Here is a 17,364-nt window from a genome sequence, read left to right as displayed (position 1 = left end):
CCTGCATGATACGCCTCAACCACAATAAGTGGTGCCCACCAGTAAGTGAAACAACTCCAGCCACTTTCAGTGTCTAATCTGCGGAATGAAACCCTTGACTCGATACTCTGGCAACGTCAACCATTGAACCACATTCAGTGTCGAACCTGCATGGAACCCCTAACCGAGATAACCTCCCTGTAAGGTGGGTTATTTAATATTAACTAAAGTTAGACAGATTAATTAATGAAGTTTAATCTGTCATATGACTGAAACTCACTCAGGTTCGGCTTCAAGAAACCAAACGGCACCGCCAGCTTCAATGATGGGTAGCTTCAACCATAATGCATGGTCCCCTACTTGGCAATGTCAGACCATCCACAAGAATTGTTACGCTACTGCGCCCACTTCAACACCTCCAAGCTGGCCACCACTATGAAGATGGTCGTCGGCAACGTCAACACCACGTATCCCCAGAACAACACTCCCGACATCTCCTTCTGGTAGATGTTGTTGAGCTGGATGATCTGCGAGAGCTGAATGGCTGGCGGCGAAATCGTGAGCACAAATGCAACAATCAAAAAGATTGGGTCGTCCAAAATGGAAATGTTGATGTACTTGACGCATGCAGCGATGATGGGAAGCAACACCAACGGCGGGAGGATCATACGCGACAACAATGCACCCACCACTATGCGTGTGTGGTGGCGAGATGCCTTGGGGATGTCCTTGGAGGGGTACAAGTTGGACCCCAACACGATAAGGATAAGTGGAATCGATACCGACCCCAATTGCGATACCGACTTGGTGACGGTGTTGCCGATGAACGAGGACCCGCTGGTGAAGAAAATGTCCTGGAGCGACGGCACACTGGCCACCACAATGGACAAGAACATAGCGTACAACGGTGGGTTCATGAACCGCAGCACCGTGCTCACTGGCTTCGAGTGCGCCACCCGCGTCAAGTGGGCCCTGATGCGGTTGGCGACCGTGGGGTTATGCATGTACTCGTGGAGACGCTTGTAGTGATCTGGCACGTCCACAACGAGTGACGACGCCGACAGCGAGGATCCCGACTCGGCACCAGCACCAACAGGTTCCTGCACGTACCCGTCATGGTCGCCATGGTACTCGGGTGTAAGTAACAGGTCCTCCTCATCGGCATGCTGGTGGCGCAACCCGCAGTAGTATGTGTTGAGCTCAACATGCGACCGTTTGCGTAGCAAGGTGTTGAAGCCCCACGACCACCGGAGGATCTGTCCTAACTGCTGGAAAATGAGTAGGTATAAAATCCCGCGTGATGCCACCTTGTCAGCAGAATCGTCAACCACGTCTTCCCAAAGCAAGTCTGGCAATGTGTACGCCAACAGCAACGTTAACGACACCGGCAACGAGTTGGAATTGCCAAACACCGCCATGGCTGTCACGAAGTCCGACTCCGGCTCATTCAAATGGAGTCCGCGCGACACCCCCCGTGAGAATAAATAGGCAATCACACTGGAGACCCCAAAGAAAATGGGAATGATGATGAGGTCAGCCATCTTCTGGAACGACAACGATGGCGCCAACTTGATGAACACCAAGCAGGGCGTGAACAAGTCCACGTTGAGCTGCGAGAGCACTTTTTGCGCCTTGGTGTTGAGAAGTCCCAGTTTAGCCGCCACAAACCCGGCAAAACAGATGATCACCACCTCGAGAACGGCCTGGAACGTGAGGAAGGCGATCTGTTGGAACGAGAGGTTGGGGCCTGCCGTGGCAGTGGTGGTAGCGGCGCCGTCAATGGCGCCACGGAGGTCGGAGATCCATGGTAGAAAAGTCATATGGTGTCTATTAGCGGGACGCAGGCATATATAAAGAGATAAGAGTGGCGCGGTTATGAGCGCGGGCGGCTTCGCCTTTGGCACGTGGGAGATGACACCATGGGGCTAGGAGGGTTTGGGAGATGGGGAGGATTTGGCGGGTTGGGGCTTTTGCGCAGGTGGGGGTGATTGAGGCGGCGGTGGCTTCGTTGGCTTCAGGCTTCAGTTGTTGGTAAGGCTCTGTTGCCTCGTTGGTGCCAGTAGTGAGTGTCCCCTTTTGGACTCCCTGGTGCAGCCCGCAGTCTGGTGTTCCGTGGCTGCAGCAGCGCCGCCTACAGCAACTGGACGTCACAGTTTTGGTAGCCGTGCCCCGCCACCACGCGTATGATGAGTGCGATAAGATAAGCCAGGAAGGGTAACGAGAGCGGAGAAGGCGTGCAAACACGCCACAGGGCTCGCCATGGGGTGTGGCCTAGACGAGGCCCATAGGTGTGGAATCCCTGGTGGCAAGGAGGGTGCTAGTGTTGGGAATTAGCTGGGTGTCACACGATGGCTGTCAATCCATGGAGTGCAGGCAGCGGCGGGAGGCGTAGATATATGTGAGGCGCACCAGCGTCGCGTGCAGCAGGCACGATGTCATAGTCGTGTGAGTACAAGCAAGGAAGCTGGCAAATGGAGAGGGTCATGGAAACGGCTAGACTTCCACTCAACTTTGAATTGTCTGGTAGACGCTGTTGCCGTATCCCCATGCGGCTGCCAGGTAGCCACATTTTCAGAACTATTAGTCAGCGATGACTAATAAAGGACCCGGACGGGGAAGCCATCCACTAGGACATTCGATTTATCACTGTGCCCGTGCACCTGGGCGGAGGGGCATACTTCTAGATGTGCAACTTCTTCAACTGATTAGTACATGCTGACTAATCTAGGTTCAGGTCGTTACACAACCCATAGGGACAAGGAATAAACGGAAAGAATTCTCGTAAACGTTACGTACCACTCTTAACTCTACAAGCTTAATAACAAAGTACTAAAACACATACCTTTCCGCAGCTTACTCTCAATTATGGGGAGCATCAAAGTTCAGGATATTCACCTACTATTAGTTTCTTTGAATGGGTGTATTTATTAATAGATTGAATTTAAGGAAGGGAGAGGTGAAAATGGAGAAGAGTGGAGTGGAGCGATTGCGGGTAGAAGCATAGGGGGGTTAGGCGTATGGGGGGGACCATTTTCCAGGGTTTGTCCTCTTTAGGCTCAATTGGCAATTCTGGGAATTCGACTATTTATGCAAGTGTAGTGTAAGAAAAAACTCTGCACTGAAATTAGTTGAGAAGAAACTCTTGAGACCAGAGGTAGAATTCATAGCAGAGCTTGAACTAAACTCCTTCAGCCCATATCCTTAGTATTAGTAATTGCTGACTAAGCAATAACTTTTGCCACGAGCCATACAGCCTAGATAGATGTCAATAGTGAATTTAGCCAAATCCCTCGAAACGATGCGCACCCCCTTATGCCACGAATCTTATTACCACTCCAAGTCCCTTCCGCTTAGTCATCACCCATCAATTGGTCACGTGACCTCTAACCCTTCCTACACGTGATGCCTCTTAAATAAACAAACAACACCTCCTCCACCGCCATGGTGCTCCACGTCCCCCTAGGGAACAACAAACTCTCTGCTGCCACCATTCCCAACCTCCAACCCCCCATCTCCACGCCCTCCGACCCCTCGCTGCCCCCGCTCCCGCCTCCAGCGTCCTCTTCTTCCTCCACAAACACACCTTGGTACAGACATACCACCTATCGTGACGACGACGACGACGACGACGACGCCAAGTTGGTGCAGCCACCTCTCGATATGGACTTGGCTGGAGCGTCCACGCCGTTGGCCAATCGGTCCAAAATGAGTGGTGTTTCTTCGTCTCAGTCACCCAACATTTCGATCTCGTTCATGTCTCCCATCAGCAAGCTCGACAACCTCCACTTGGAATCAGAAGACCACGATGGCGAGTTCAGTCTAGGTGACAAGACCATCACCAACGACACAGATAGCGAAAATGATGGTGAAAACGACAGAGACAGCGACAACGACAGTGAACTCCAGTTCAAGGATGAGTCACACGATGACAACGACCACAGAGACGGCATGGCGTCGTCGCCACCGGTCTACATCAACTACCGCAAGCGCCAGCACATAGAGTCGCCCGTGGTGGCAATTCTCACCCCTAAAACCCCGTCAGTGGTGGACTACCTGCGCAAGTACATACGACCCCAGCCCCAGCACAGCCAGCCTGACGACACTAATGATTACGACAAGAATAATGACCCCGATGCCCATATGTCGATCTGCAACACCAGCTCGGCGTCCAGCCTCCACAAATTGAGCTTTTCCAATAGCGACTCCACTCCGTGTCCCGTGCAGCCCAAACGCAAGAAGTTGAAGTTCAAAAATACCCACGACACCACTCCCTCCACCCGCAACCCGTCCAAGAAGTTGCTCAACTTGTCGCATTCCATGAAAACCGACGTCAACTCCATCATTAGCCAATTGCATGCCCACCAGCCTGAGGACGAGGACGAAGACCTCGGCTCCTCGTCGCCTCCAGCCTCGGGTGGCCTTTCTGGCACCCAGCTCCAGTCCACACCTATTTCCCAGAGCACACCTGCGAACCTGCGAAGCTCGACTCCTCCTGGAATGGCTACCCAGGAGTATGGCGAACCAGTCAATGGCTACAAGTTTGTGAAGCCCGTAGGCAAGCCTCATCCCCAGTACACCTACCAGACGCCTGTGAGCAGCCACCCATCCACAGATCTCAGACAAGCATACACCAGAAACGACTACACCCCCATTAGCAATAAATACGAGATAGTGGGCGAGTTTCCCGTGACTTCTGCTGGACTCATGGATGAGAGCAATGGCGACATCCACATCGGCGACAAGCGGATCAATGACCCTTACTTGAAGTCCAACTCTTCCTTTGCATCCACACCCACCTCCATTCCATCCGAATTCAGAGACCAGTACATGGCATCGACCAGGCTCCCAATCGAGCCAGAATTTTACGATGTCCAAGAAAGCCTTACTGTGGTTCAGTTACTCGAATTGGTGAGTGACAAAACCAAGTTGGGCCAGTTTTACACCCACATTCAATTGGCTCAAGAGCCGGTGCTCGAGCTCTTGAAGGCAGAAAGAATTCGATGGCATCCTGATAAGTGGACTTCCAGGCTCCGCGACTCGTCGATGCCACTACACTTCAATACCCAGGTCTTGGATCGGTTGTCACAGGTGTTGAACGAGTTGATTGAGGATTATAGATAGATTTGGACGGGTAGTCCAGCATAGGATTGAGTCTTTCATAGACGTAACCATACATAGGAATATTAAAGGAGGTTTAACAGAACAGAAAGTAGTATGAAGGCAGGTGATGGCCATAGTCAAGTGGGATGGCCATAATGATTAATCTACCACAATGGAGTCTGAATTGAGGGAAAGTGAACTACAACATTTTCACAATTCTTTATGGCCATGATGATCATAGTGTAAAAGTTCTCTTCGATAATAATTGAATTAGAATAATTCAGGCAGGTTCATTACCATGATTCGTCTATCACAAGAGGAGAGTACTATTATTAATGAATGATCTGTAATAATTCAGGCAAAGCCATCACCATGGGTCTACAACAGATTAGAGACGTCAGCCTTGGGACACCAATTTTATTAAAAATGGTGAATTACATACAGAGCTATGGAATTATCTTAGTGTAGCATGGATAGAGGAATCAAATTTGATAAAAGCAAAATATATTTCAGGCATGGATGTCCATAGTGCTTAGTCCAGCACAGAATAGACATCCATTCCAGTTTTCAGTTTTCAATGGAGTAGTACTGACTACTTGGGCAATGGGTATGGATATCGACAGTGAAACCAGTCTATTTCGCTTATCACTGTCTGTCCAAAGGACTGCAGAGTTTTCCAATTCTGTCACACGATGAGAAATCGACTTCATGACGAATTTAAAAATCATTATGTGATAATTTACTAGTCATAGTCTGCAGACAAACCAGTTCCTTCTCTACCCTTACTACAGCTGTCAGATTAAATAGTTATCACATAATGCACAGGTCTAAAAACCCAGCAATACCGTCTATGGATCATAATGTACAGGTTTCGACTCAAAGGCACTAGCTCTGTACCGTATCCACGGGAGTAGCGCTGCCGTTGCTCTTCTTGTCGTCTTCTTCGGGGTCCTCGAGGTCCTCTTCGAGGTCTTCCTCATCATCCTCGGCAATGTCGTCGTCTTCGCCCTTTTCCAACTCTTCTTCTTCCTCCTCCTGTTCTTCCTCTTCTTCTTCCTCTTCTTCCTCGTCCACCTGTTGTTCGGGTGGGTACTCGTCGGCATTGCCGTCCTCGTTATCCCACACTATATTGAAACGGGTGACTCTGGGCTTTTCTGCCAAAATATTCCGCACGATGTGGTCCACCTGGACCTTGGCTGGTGGGTTTTCCCGCAATTCCTCGGAATCGTACTCGTTATTCACGTAGTAGCCTACACGAACGAACTCGCGTTCAGCATATGAGCAGCTCAATAAGATCACTGTTACGCTGACGAGCTCGCTGGCAGGAATGAGCTCGGGACTGGGTGGGTCTGCTTGGAACAAGAACTTGTTGACTCCCACAGGCACGGGACCCACAAGAATGGAGTCCAACTCCTGGTCGTGGTCGAGGGAACGCGAGCTTCCCACGTAGGTGAGTTTCCACTCCAAATCCTCCTTGAGCGGCTCCAAGCACTCAAAGGTGATTTCGAACTCGTAGGGGTCGTTGAATTTGGCGGGATTATTGAGCACCTCGATGCCGAGAAGAGACACGATGGACATGTTGGTGGTAGAGACTAGCGAGCTGTTGGGGGGCTGAAAGGTGCAAATGGACAGATGCGGGGCGCGGGAGGGGCAGTGGTGGTGGTGGCAGTGGTGGCAGCAGCGGCGTGTGGTGCTGTGGCGATGTTTCTAGGTGGAAGACACGGGTAGAGTGGTGGGGTGGGAAATGGATAACGCGTCTGGATGTAGGAGTGGCGCGACATTTGGCATGTCCTGACCCGCGCGACATTGTGATCGTCCGACATGTCGCCATTTCCCCCGACATTTGTTGATGCTGCCAAATCCACCAACCGACCTCCACTTCCCCCTCCATGTCCGAGCCCCCACACGTCCCCCAGCTCCACGTCCCGCCTCCTGTCAAGCAGGAAGTCCCACAAAATGCCCTCCCACCGTCCGCACCGTACGTGCCAGCACCATCCACCCCCCAGTCATTAGCCGCCGCCACTCCAGCTTCCGTGCCATTGCCTGTCGCCAGTGGCCTCGCTGGCGTCCCTCCCCAGCCTTCAGCAGTGGTCCCGCCAGCTTTGTACTCTGCACTGCCAGTCAGAGTCCCAATTCCGCCCATTTATAGCACACACATCCAGGCAACACCAGATGGAGCCTCCCATGGCGAGTCGGTCCCGTTGAAGTCGGAGCACGATGACCTGCACTTGTCGGACCACACAGACGACCACGACGACTTCGACGACCAGGCTGACGTGGAAGAAGATCAAGAAATCCCTCCCCCTCCTCTCCCGTTCCCGGACGAGCCCCAATACCACTTCCGCAACCTTTATCACCAGTACAAACACCAGTTCAAAACAGCCCACGACAAGTCGGCCGAGCTTTTCAGCGCAGAAAAGGCCCAGCGCCAGGCGCTCTACTACTTCCAAAGAAGAAACAATGCCCTCCTCAGAATCCTCGAAGAATACAACAAGGTGGAAGACCACCTCGACTTGGAGTCCAATGCGTTTGATGACGAGAAAATTGTCCGTATCGCCCATACAGCTCCTCGTTTGAGCCACATCTTGAAGCCTATCTTGGATTTGCAGCGAGGACAAAGCATCGACGTCGACAGGGCCCACTTAGTGAACCTCCTCGTGCATGAAACCATCCCAGAACTCATCAACGATGACCTTCTGACCATCGAAACCAATCCTCAAGATCCAGATAACTGGTGCAGAAGAAACGTGCCCAATCTTGTTACTGCAAAATTCAGGCCAATCAAATTGCCAGCAAAGGGGTTGGTCAACGATTACCGCGGACTGGAGTTGGTTTTGAACTTTCCAGAAGACGAAAACAAAGACGAAGAGGAAGTGGGGAAGAAGAGAAAGGCTGGTTCCGAACCTAGCAAAAAGAAGGCTAAAAAGGATTAGAGGAAAGTCTTATTAATTCCAGTATTAAGCAATCTGCCATAGATTGGCAAGCTCGCAATTCTGGGGATCTAACCTTCGTAACCGAACTAAACTCTTCACCAGTGCATTTGAAAGGTACAATTGGTCTTTCCGTATAGACATTTAGGCTCCTGGAGATAAACAACTAGTTACAAGTTGGCTTTCAGTGGACAGCGATGGTAATTGATCGATAATTTCGTTATCAACCAGTCACATTGGTTGTGATTCTTCAACAAACAATATTTGCTCTTTGGCTCAATGTCAGCATTAGATGAGCAATCAATATTACCCAAATCCTCCACGGCCTAATGAGCATATTCTAAAATTAAAAGGGCCTGATACTACGAACCCTTTAAGAATTACGTTACAAGTATGTATGAAGAAAATGACCGTTCATTCCTGTATCAAAACAATATACATTTCACATTCCGTCTATTGCTTCATGGAATTCTTTCTTTCCTTTCTAGATATGCTTTCCAACACTTCTGTATCAAGGAAGAGTTCAAAGATAAACTTTCGTTTTTGAAACTTGAAATTTCCCCGATCAATAACTCTCACCACTTCCAAGAATAGATGAGGGCTGTTGAAGATCTCTGGAGTAGTCTTTTTTATCTTCAACAACTCTTTATGTGCCTTGCGTTCTATTTTTCCTAACACCGAATTGAGGTAATGAATTTGCGAGATGATCCTCTCATTCACTTTCTGTAAATTGTTTAAGCTCAAAAAGTCATCTTCCTCGTTCTCCACATCAACTAGATCAAGACTTGAAGTGGAAAGGTTTTGGGTGTATAATGAAGATCCAGGGAAGTATCCTGCTTTATTCTTATTATCCAACGAAGTTCCATTTCTTGACCAGAAATAATTGCGATCCCTATAAGGATTGGAGATCTCCACATTGAAAATATCCGCGATATCTTCCTTTGGATATGCTAAACATTTACTCTTGTTATAGTAGTCACATACACCAACCCATTCCAATTCATCCAATATTTCGATACCCTCGATAGTGGAGCTGATCATTCCAATGATGTAGAAGCAAAGTCCTCTTATTTGCCATATCGTGCATGATTCGAACAATTCGAATATAGTCTCGATAATATTTTTCTTCAAGGTAACACTGTAGAGAGGGTCTAATAGCTGAATACCATACTTACCCAGTGCAATATTACCAATTATCCAAAGGTTTTGTTTGAGATTGTTAATCAAGCACATATGACCATAATCTCTATTATCAAGTTCTGCTTGACCATCTTGAGCTTTCAATTGTGCCGAGATAATCTCGATTTCATTAATAATTTGGTCAAGGTAATTCCGCTGCTTAAAATTGGAAAAATAGTTGAGACCTTCCTCAGTAGAAAGAAGATACTTGAAGAAGTGAAGTGAACAGAAAGAATTTGCAATAGGTTGGGCAGGAATTCCGTTATCACATTCTAAATGTACCTTTGAAATAATACTTGGAGTCGAGCCCACAAATGGATAGAAGCTTTCTTGTATGAGTCTTTCAATTCGGTTCAAATATGAAAAGTCTTTCATACCCACCCATTTTTCAAACTCGTTATCAATGAATCCACTATCCTCCAAGTACTTAAAACCCTCGGGAATTGATAAGAAATTGACTAATAAATTCTCACCACCTTTTACGGTAGAAAGAACATAGATAGAAGGATTCATACTTATCAAGAACTCCATGCCATGGTAACTACGTGATCGGTAGTAGTTATTCAACATATTCACCAGTAACTGAACAATTTCCGTGTTGGGATTGTAAAGACTATTGACCAACATTTTAATCACAAAGACTTCACACTGCTTATCATTAATAAGGCGCGGTAGCAATTCCTTGATGATAAACATTTTAATCTTTGTGTTTGATACTTTGAAACTTTTGAGCAAGATTGTTCTAAATTGCGAATCCAATGAGAAATCAACACTTCTAAATAATGTGAGGATAAACAAATTGTTGTTGTTATTGTTGATACTTGTATCGATGATATTTTGAAGGATAGTGAAAATTTGCCAATGTTCAAGTAATGCAAGTCCGGCTGCAGAACCACTGAAATTTCCAATAAACTTAAGATACCCATAGCTGACGCTATTTTCTAATCTCTTGCGTGAAAGTATGGGCTCCTTTGCCGTTATACCACTATATGGATCCATTTGAGCCAAGATCTCGGTCAACTGGGGCAAAATTTTGTTTGTCGCAAGGTATTTAACCCCAGCGTCTAGACTTAGGAATAGCTCAATGAGTTGACATCCAATATTAATAAATTTCGAGGAGTTCCTTGAATTGACTGATATATTGCAAAACCTGAATTTAAAAGGCCTGAAAAATGACATCAATCTTTTAAAAAATTTGGGACTCTTTTCCAAGACTTCTTCAAACCGTTTTGGGTTAGATAATGGACCCTGGATCAATATTAACAAAAGTGACCAGTTCCAATCCTCAAACTCTTTAACGGTTAGAATTCTGGTATTGGAAATCATAGCTTTGAATTCTATGTCATCAATGTTGTATCGTGAGGAAATATTGATTTTCCTCAAATGCACCTTCAAGGAGGCATTGTAATTTCGAGTTGGCACAAATTTGTTTCTTGTGGACTTGTCAATCTCAAAAGAAGATTGAGAAGATATGTTGGAAAATATCAAGTGCTTCTCAATTAATTCCAAAGGCAATAGATTATTACACATTGCATATAAGTTTGTAAGCAATAATGTAGCTTTTGATGTAATTTTTGCGTTGGTGTTCTGGTCTATTATCTCCACCAATAAGTCAAAAATCCCGTTCTTGACCAAAATTAGTGTCAATAATCCCCGGTAATGATTGATAAGACTATACTCAAATGAATCCTCGTTGATTGTAGAGTAATTGAATACCTCATCATTACTTTCTGAATTGAGATATGAATTGAATAGCCTTATGACATCTCCAATTGAAGATTTTGCCAACCAAGGTAAACTTTTGATTCTTAAAACGTCAAAAAGAATATCCAAGATAAACTCTCTGACTAAATTGTTTTTTTTCCTAAGATTGTCCAACAAGTCTCGAAGCATACGAAAGTTAAATATGGAGAAGGCCATCAACCCGTTGAAATTCTTTAATAGTATGGAGATCAAGAACGATGCTTTTTGGAGTCTCTGTACAGTAAATTTGTTCTTCTCGTGCTTTTTTTCTTCAGACTCGGAATCTTGCTCACTCAATGTCGAAAAGACGGATATTATCGATATCAAATCGTAACCGTTTCTCAACAAATGTCTTGATTTCTTAAAATCAAGTAATTTGAAAAGAATGAAAAGACAGTTTGCTGACATTTCCACTGAACCATCGATAATTGTGTTGATGATTATCTTGAAACCACCACTGTGGAATATCAACTCTGGTTTCAATAAAGAAATTTCACAAATAGTTTCAACGCAAATAGTTTTAAATGAGTCTGGGACTGCAGGTTGAACTTCACCCAGTGTGCTAAATGGTGAAAGTCCGTTAATACCCTCGGAGGTGTCCATGGATTCGTTATTACTCTCAATTAGTGCAATCAACGATTTTATCACTCCAATTGAGAGATAATCCGAGCCATTTTCTACGGTCAAAAACTCCCTGATCAACTTCAATGCCTGTTCCTTCTCCACCAACAAGGATCTGGTGGTGGACATGGTTATGATGATATAGATGAGTACCTTGTACTGCACCAATACCACTAAAGACTCGTAGTTGGAGATGAGGTACCGAAGGATGCGGTAGCCCACACTGCGGACCTCGCTGACATGGTGTTGGAACATGAACAGGATCTTGTTAAGGATGTTTTTCATGAGGATGTCGTTCTTGAGGTTAGGGTTTTGCTGGAACAACTGTACTAAGCTGTTTCCTTTGGCCACGATTTGGTACTCGTCCATATCCTTGACGGAGCTGAAACTGGCGAGCAAGTCGCTGAGAAGCCATGTCGGACTCTCGGGGTTGATGGAGGACTCGGAACGGTTGCTGATGCGGCGGATATTGGCAAAAGGGCTATTGTTTCCCAAGATGCTAGGTCCCAAGGGCGTGGATTCCGGCTGTGGCGACGGCAACGAGCGGATGGCGTCTACATTAGATGTGGTGGCACTGCGGATTCTTCGTATGTTGTTCAGGATCTCGTCTCGGTGGTTGTTGAGCTGCTGCTGCTGGGAGTGTCTGTTCATGCTATTGGCCTTGCGGATGTTGGAGGCCGAAAATGACCTGTGAGGCGACTTTGGTGGCGCTCCTGTGTTGTCTTCGTCGCTCGACGAGTCCTCGGATGTCACGATGGACGAGCCGAAGCCGCTGAAGGCGGCACTGGCTTGGTTTCGGATGTTTTCGATCGACTGGATGTTGAGCGAATCGATAGATGCTGTGGTGGTGGAACGTCTCCGAGATGAGCCAGCCACGGGGAGAAGCGTGGATGCTGACGTGAACGTCGATACCACTGGTGACGACAGCTGGGCCTTGGTGTTGTAGGACGGAGGAGAGAGAGTGGCCGCTCTGGCAGGGTTGGAAGCGCCTGGCGTGGGGGTGACCTCGCGGTACGACGGCACTCTTTTGAAGTCTGTTGCTGGCTCCAGCGATGCATTGAGTTTCGACAGGCTCATGGTGCTGGAGGCACGGGGCTGGAGGCTGTGGTGTAGTGGTGTAGTGGTGGTGGCAGTGGTAGTGATAGTGGTAGTGATACGATCCGTAGTGCGTGCGACGCGCGCGATGGGAGATTTAGCGAGGAATGTTAGGGAGAGCCGGGGAAGATAGGGAGAGGAATCTGGGGAGACTATTGAAGTAAGCAGGAGGAGAGAATTGACTTGCAAAGAGATTCAGTAAGAATTCTCAGTGGGAGAGAGTAGACACGAAGGGGGGATGTTCCTGGCTGAAACCTTTCTCTGATCACCTGAGAGTAGTATGAAGACCGCACTGGGACGCAATTTGTGGGACAATACTATCATGTCTGCAATTAATGAATTGCCGATAAAGCTAGTTGTGTCTATTTTCACAGTGAACTGTACCACACTGGGCTACTTGGAATCATGTGAAGGCTGCGCTTTTAATGACTTCACTCCTCCTAGTGCCCTGTCCCATTTATTTAGTGGCTTTAACAGTGAGGACACAAAAATGGTTCTTCAGAGAATACCAGCCAAAGGCCGGCAAACAGTCACCATAGAGGAGTTTGTTGATGTAAGGCCAGACCCTATGTCTGTAAATCCTCAGCTAGGGTTCAAATTCTGCTCTCGCTAGTCCTGATTTTCACTAACAGTTCCTAGATCCTGCTGCAGACCTGGCTCGTTACGGAACCTTAGAGCTAAGCCAGGAACCCCCACGCGTGATGGCTATACAGCAGCCAGTTGATCTGGACTTCCTAGCTATCATCGTGGTGTTTGGGTGGCTACAATCAGGATTTAACCTGGTGGGATTTGCTCTGTGTTTCAAGTATAGTCAACTTCAAAATAATTATATAAATCACAATTAAATTAGTGGCACTACCCGCCAGAGGTCAGAAGTGAAACAGTGAAAAATATTGAGTATAACAAACTTATTTTAGTTATACCTTGACTTTGATTCTGTTAGCGAGAACGTCCAACAGCTTCAGTATTGTCGGCAATTATGGCAACAGAGGTGTTCAAAGACTCAAAAACAGTCAACAAGCGAAGAATTCTATAGTGGTAGACGGAAACCGTGTCTGGTGTTGTATTTAATTGCTATCAGTTTTGTGTCGAGGCTTGGTACCACTTGGAACTACAGTGTTGTATTTTGTATGATTTTTCTCAATAATCCATATAATTGCAATTTCCAGCGTAGTTGATGCTTGAGATTTAAATCCGTACGCGAGATGGATCATAGCCAAAAAGGCTTCAAGCTTCCAGTTCTCAAGCATCCCTTGGTACTCTGGGTATTGAACTCTCAAGCACAGCTGAAACTAATAGTACTAGGCAATTGTATTACATTAGTGAATGGGTGCAATTTTTCGCACCCAAACTTTCAGGACACTACAACCACGTCTCCAACCAACAGTTAAGTGCATCATGGAGCCTGACTCAATAGTGTGGCATGGATACTGCCTCGTGCACTCCCTGGTGTGCTATTCTTCAGCAATAATTACTTTCCAGATAATTCCAAAATATACCAGAAAGCCAGAATCATCACCAGCAAACCATACACACTAGGCGACACTTTTAGGGTACATTTCAGCGCTAAATTCAAAAAGGGGGCAGCATGGCGATACATACACACATCTTGTTAATATGGGCTCTTTGTCCGTAGAACAGTGCGGCACTGGCACTATGACGTTTCCAGAGTATTGGAGTAAAAAGCCCTCCCACTCCTCTATTGCTCACCACTACTCCTCTATTGCCCACACCACCCTGCTATGGCAGTATGTATCTTCTCTACCACTCGCTCTTGCCCACACCATGCCGGTGTTCACTATGGTTGTAAGGATCTTCTCTGCCACTCCCAGAACTCTTTCCCCCAATGCCACACGCACTCGCCACAGCCCACACCACTCGTGCGAAGTCCAGCCTGTGCCAGGTAGGTTTCCAGTAAGGGTAGACTGATGCTGCCATGGCATTTCAAGGAGCGTCACGGTTTCCCACGGCTTCCCACGGCCTCTCGCGGCTTCTCACGGCTTCTCGTTATTTCTGGTGCACTGGGTGCAAACACAACCGGACTGCACCAATGCCACCAACGGCAATGCCAATACCACTTACGGCAATATCAACACCAAATGTCACCTGCACTGCACTCCGGCCTTCGCTGCCCCTGCAGAATCCCAGCAACATCCGCAGTGGACTTGGCAGGGCATTCGCAAGCGGCCCAATTTGGCAAAAGTGTTGGAAAATTCCGGGGCTTTGCGCGCCCCTGGCGAGCGTTTGAGGACCATCCACGATAAGCTACGGTTGCTGGTGGAGATGTTGCAGGAGAAGGAAATCATGCATTGAGTTAGAGTTTAGCTAAACAGGCGGCAACGTGACCATGCGGTGGCTGGAGAGTGATGTACCCCTCGAGGGGTGGTCTGTCGGGTGACAGGCTTCCATGGTGTCATCCAGGGGCCGGTCACGTGCGCGGCTGGTTGACGTGACCTCGAGATGTCACGGGGTGACAGACCCCGCAACCGTATGCAAGTCCGGATGACCCGGTGCATCTGGGCGATAGTGCAGTGTTTACTGTCGGGGAGCCTGCACACAGACCAGCGATAAATGTCCGATTAGACTCGCCACGACCGCATCCCGGTCCCAGCCAAGCCAGCGCAACGGACCCAATCATAACCGTCGCAACTCATATCCGGGAGGTTGCAGCCTCTCGCCTGGGTTGCACCGATGCGTCAGGCTCGCCAGAGTCCGGCGTTAGCCCGGTGTCTGTGCCAGCACTCAGGCCTCACCTCCGCACTGCTCCCTGAAAGTGTCTGTGGCTGCTGCACTGCACCTGTAGGTCTCCACGGCACTGTATCCCTATCGGGATCTAATCGGTTGTGCGCGGTCGTGCGGACTACCAGCACTCATGGCTCAGTATGCCATGGCTGGCACCCTTCCGTGTGAAAAGACCGTCCACAGTACTGAAGTAGGATGCAACACCACCACCTCCTCCTCCACCACCATCTCCTCCCCCTCCCCGTCCCGATCCGTCCTCTTACCATAACGGTGCTTCCTCTTGCTCCCAATTCCCCCTGCCCCACTGACGCCTGCACCTCCCACGCAGTCTCCCCTCCTCTACACGACCACACCTCCGCGCGCACGACTGGTACCCCCCACGGCCCTGGCAATTCCCTCACTATATAGTGGTTGGATTTCCATCCTTCACAACTACAGTGGAACAGCTGTGGACTAAACGTGACCCACCTGCCATCGGTCTAACCTGCAATAGCCTGCTCTGCCTGCAACACCTGCTCGCCAACACCCATACTTCTACCCTACCCCCAACCTTCAATCTCCTCCAACCTCCACTCCCCCAGTACATGTTGTGATGGTTCCCACCAAGTCCTCCTCCAAGCGATTGTCGCTCTTCTCGTTCGGCAACGACGACAAGCCTGCCCAGGCGCCCATGTCGCCCTCGTCCACCTCCACATCGCCAGCATCCAAAGAGTTCCACTCGCCCTTGGCCTCACCACACCCCCTCTGTGACCACCCAGAGTCCAACATCTTCGAGAGGTCTGTCCAGGAGCCCGTGATGTTGCCACAGCCTCTGCACCCTCTGCAGGGCCTGGGCAGCTCCAGCGGGTCCCACAGACGTCCCAGATCCTACACGCACAACTCGTCGATCTCGCTCCACTCAGGGCCCTTGTTGAAGAACGAGGACTACATCCCTCCAGCGTTGGACGCCACCGCCCAGCTTCTCAGCGATGGACACACCAACTTGGACGACGTGGAGATGATCTACTCCAACCGTCGTAACTCGTCGGTGATTGGCCTCAACATGGCCTTGGGCAGACCGTTCACACCTTCGCGCAAGAACTCCAGCTACTCCATCAACCAGCTTAACCACCCCCCTCCAATCAACACCAACCTTGCCTCCACCAACAATAATAACTCCACCCAGGTCCAGTCGCCCGTCTCCCCGCCCAAGTTGACCTCGTCCGCCTCGGCTCTCTCTTTCTATAGCTACGCTGATATGATCAGCAACGACGAGTTCGCCAGAAGACCCTCGTTCAAGGGCTCGTACTCGCAAGGAGTGATACCCACCTTGAAGAACGGCAAGACCCCCGTCCCTCCCTCATTCACAAAGCGTCCCTCCTTCACCAACCATAGAAACCCCTCGACCTCGTCCCAACTATCGAAGCAGATCAACGAGGCTCCAGCCCCCAACCAGGCAGTAAGATCCAGATTCGGCAGCTTGAAGAGCTTGGGCAGAAAAGACTCGGTGTCGCAAAAGAACTCCGGGTCGCCAGGACCTTCCAACCTCAACAAGTTTCTTATCTCCCCCGAGTCCTCTGACAGCGACGAACTAGACTACGTCAGCTTGAAGAACTCCAGGCGCAGCTCCATCCAGGCTCCTGCCAGCAAGGACAGAAGAAAGTCGGTCAGCTCCACCACCTCCAGCACTTTTGGCCAGCCTCCCCAATTTGCCATGAACACATTCAATGATAACGAAAGCTTGATCTCGAGCTCGATTGGTGATTGCATCCGGCAATCCACCACCGAGATCAATGGCCACTAACATAAACCTTCCTTAAAACTTGGTCTCCGGACCCCCCGTTTGCTTCTTGATTGTATTTCCGTTCCGTTTGATTTCCGTTTAGTTTCCTGTTCCGTTTGATTTGATATTGATTGATTTGGACACGGTAGTCCATCTTTTCTTGTGTTAAACCTCTACCTTAGCCTACTACAGTTTACCGAGTAATTGCAGTCC

General features: G+C 48.5%; 8 protein-coding genes across 8 annotated transcripts; 5 read left to right on the top strand and 3 right to left on the bottom strand.

The window, feature by feature from the left end:
• Positions 1–374: 374 nt before the first annotated feature.
• On the bottom strand, positions 375–1,799 carry CANTADRAFT_46360 (AEC family transporter; the record flags this gene model as incomplete). Its single annotated transcript, XM_020209325.1, has 1 exon — positions 375–1,799. The coding sequence occupies one exon, from the start codon at positions 1,797–1,799 to the stop codon at positions 375–377; it is 1,425 nt and encodes a 474-aa protein (XP_020066371.1).
• Positions 1,800–3,564: 1,765 nt separating this feature from the next.
• CANTADRAFT_35455 (uncharacterized protein) lies at positions 3,565–5,100 on the top strand (the record flags this gene model as incomplete). The annotated part of the gene is made up of 2 exons (XM_020208637.2): positions 3,565–4,023; positions 4,099–5,100. Coding segments are annotated over 2 exons (1,461 nt in total), but the record flags the coding sequence as incomplete, so codon positions are not given.
• Positions 5,101–5,964: 864 nt separating this feature from the next.
• On the bottom strand, positions 5,965–6,657 carry ASF1 (nucleosome assembly factor; the record flags this gene model as incomplete). The annotated part of the gene is made up of 1 exon (XM_020211533.1): positions 5,965–6,657. One exon carries the CDS (start codon positions 6,655–6,657, stop codon positions 5,965–5,967), a length of 693 nt encoding a protein of 230 aa, XP_020066369.1.
• A 761-nt stretch (positions 6,658–7,418) lies between these two features.
• CANTADRAFT_36284 (uncharacterized protein) lies at positions 7,419–7,874 on the top strand (the record flags this gene model as incomplete). The annotated part of the gene is made up of 1 exon (XM_020208673.1): positions 7,419–7,874. A coding segment is annotated over one exon (456 nt), but the record flags the coding sequence as incomplete, so codon positions are not given.
• Positions 7,875–8,462: 588 nt separating this feature from the next.
• On the bottom strand, positions 8,463–12,629 carry TSC11 (TORC2 complex subunit; the record flags this gene model as incomplete). Its single annotated transcript, XM_020209319.1, has 3 exons — positions 8,463–11,461; positions 11,519–12,006; positions 12,313–12,629. 3 exons carry the CDS (start codon positions 12,627–12,629, stop codon positions 8,463–8,465), a joined length of 3,804 nt encoding a protein of 1,267 aa, XP_020066367.1.
• Positions 12,630–14,189: 1,560 nt separating this feature from the next.
• On the top strand, positions 14,190–14,769 carry CANTADRAFT_25452 (uncharacterized protein; the record flags this gene model as incomplete). The annotated part of the gene is made up of 1 exon (XM_020207428.1): positions 14,190–14,769. A coding segment is annotated over exon 1 (307 nt), but the record flags the coding sequence as incomplete, so codon positions are not given.
• Positions 14,770–15,584: 815 nt separating this feature from the next.
• CANTADRAFT_89126 (uncharacterized protein) lies at positions 15,585–15,797 on the top strand (the record flags this gene model as incomplete). Its single annotated transcript, XM_020211532.1, has 1 exon — positions 15,585–15,797. One exon carries the CDS (start codon positions 15,585–15,587, stop codon positions 15,795–15,797), a length of 213 nt encoding a protein of 70 aa, XP_020066365.1.
• A 262-nt stretch (positions 15,798–16,059) lies between these two features.
• CANTADRAFT_46947 (uncharacterized protein) lies at positions 16,060–17,172 on the top strand (the record flags this gene model as incomplete). The annotated part of the gene is made up of 1 exon (XM_020209403.1): positions 16,060–17,172. The coding sequence occupies one exon, from the start codon at positions 16,060–16,062 to the stop codon at positions 17,170–17,172; it is 1,113 nt and encodes a 370-aa protein (XP_020066364.1).
• Between the last annotated feature and the right edge of the window lie 192 nt (positions 17,173–17,364).

This window comes from Suhomyces tanzawaensis (assembly GCF_001661415.1).
Source record: "Suhomyces tanzawaensis NRRL Y-17324 unplaced genomic scaffold CANTAscaffold_2, whole genome shotgun sequence".
Taxonomy (NCBI): domain Eukaryota; kingdom Fungi; phylum Ascomycota; class Pichiomycetes; order Serinales; family Debaryomycetaceae; genus Suhomyces; species Suhomyces tanzawaensis.
Note: the sequence above shows the minus strand (reverse complement) of the source record. Positions and strands in the feature narration are given on the sequence as shown.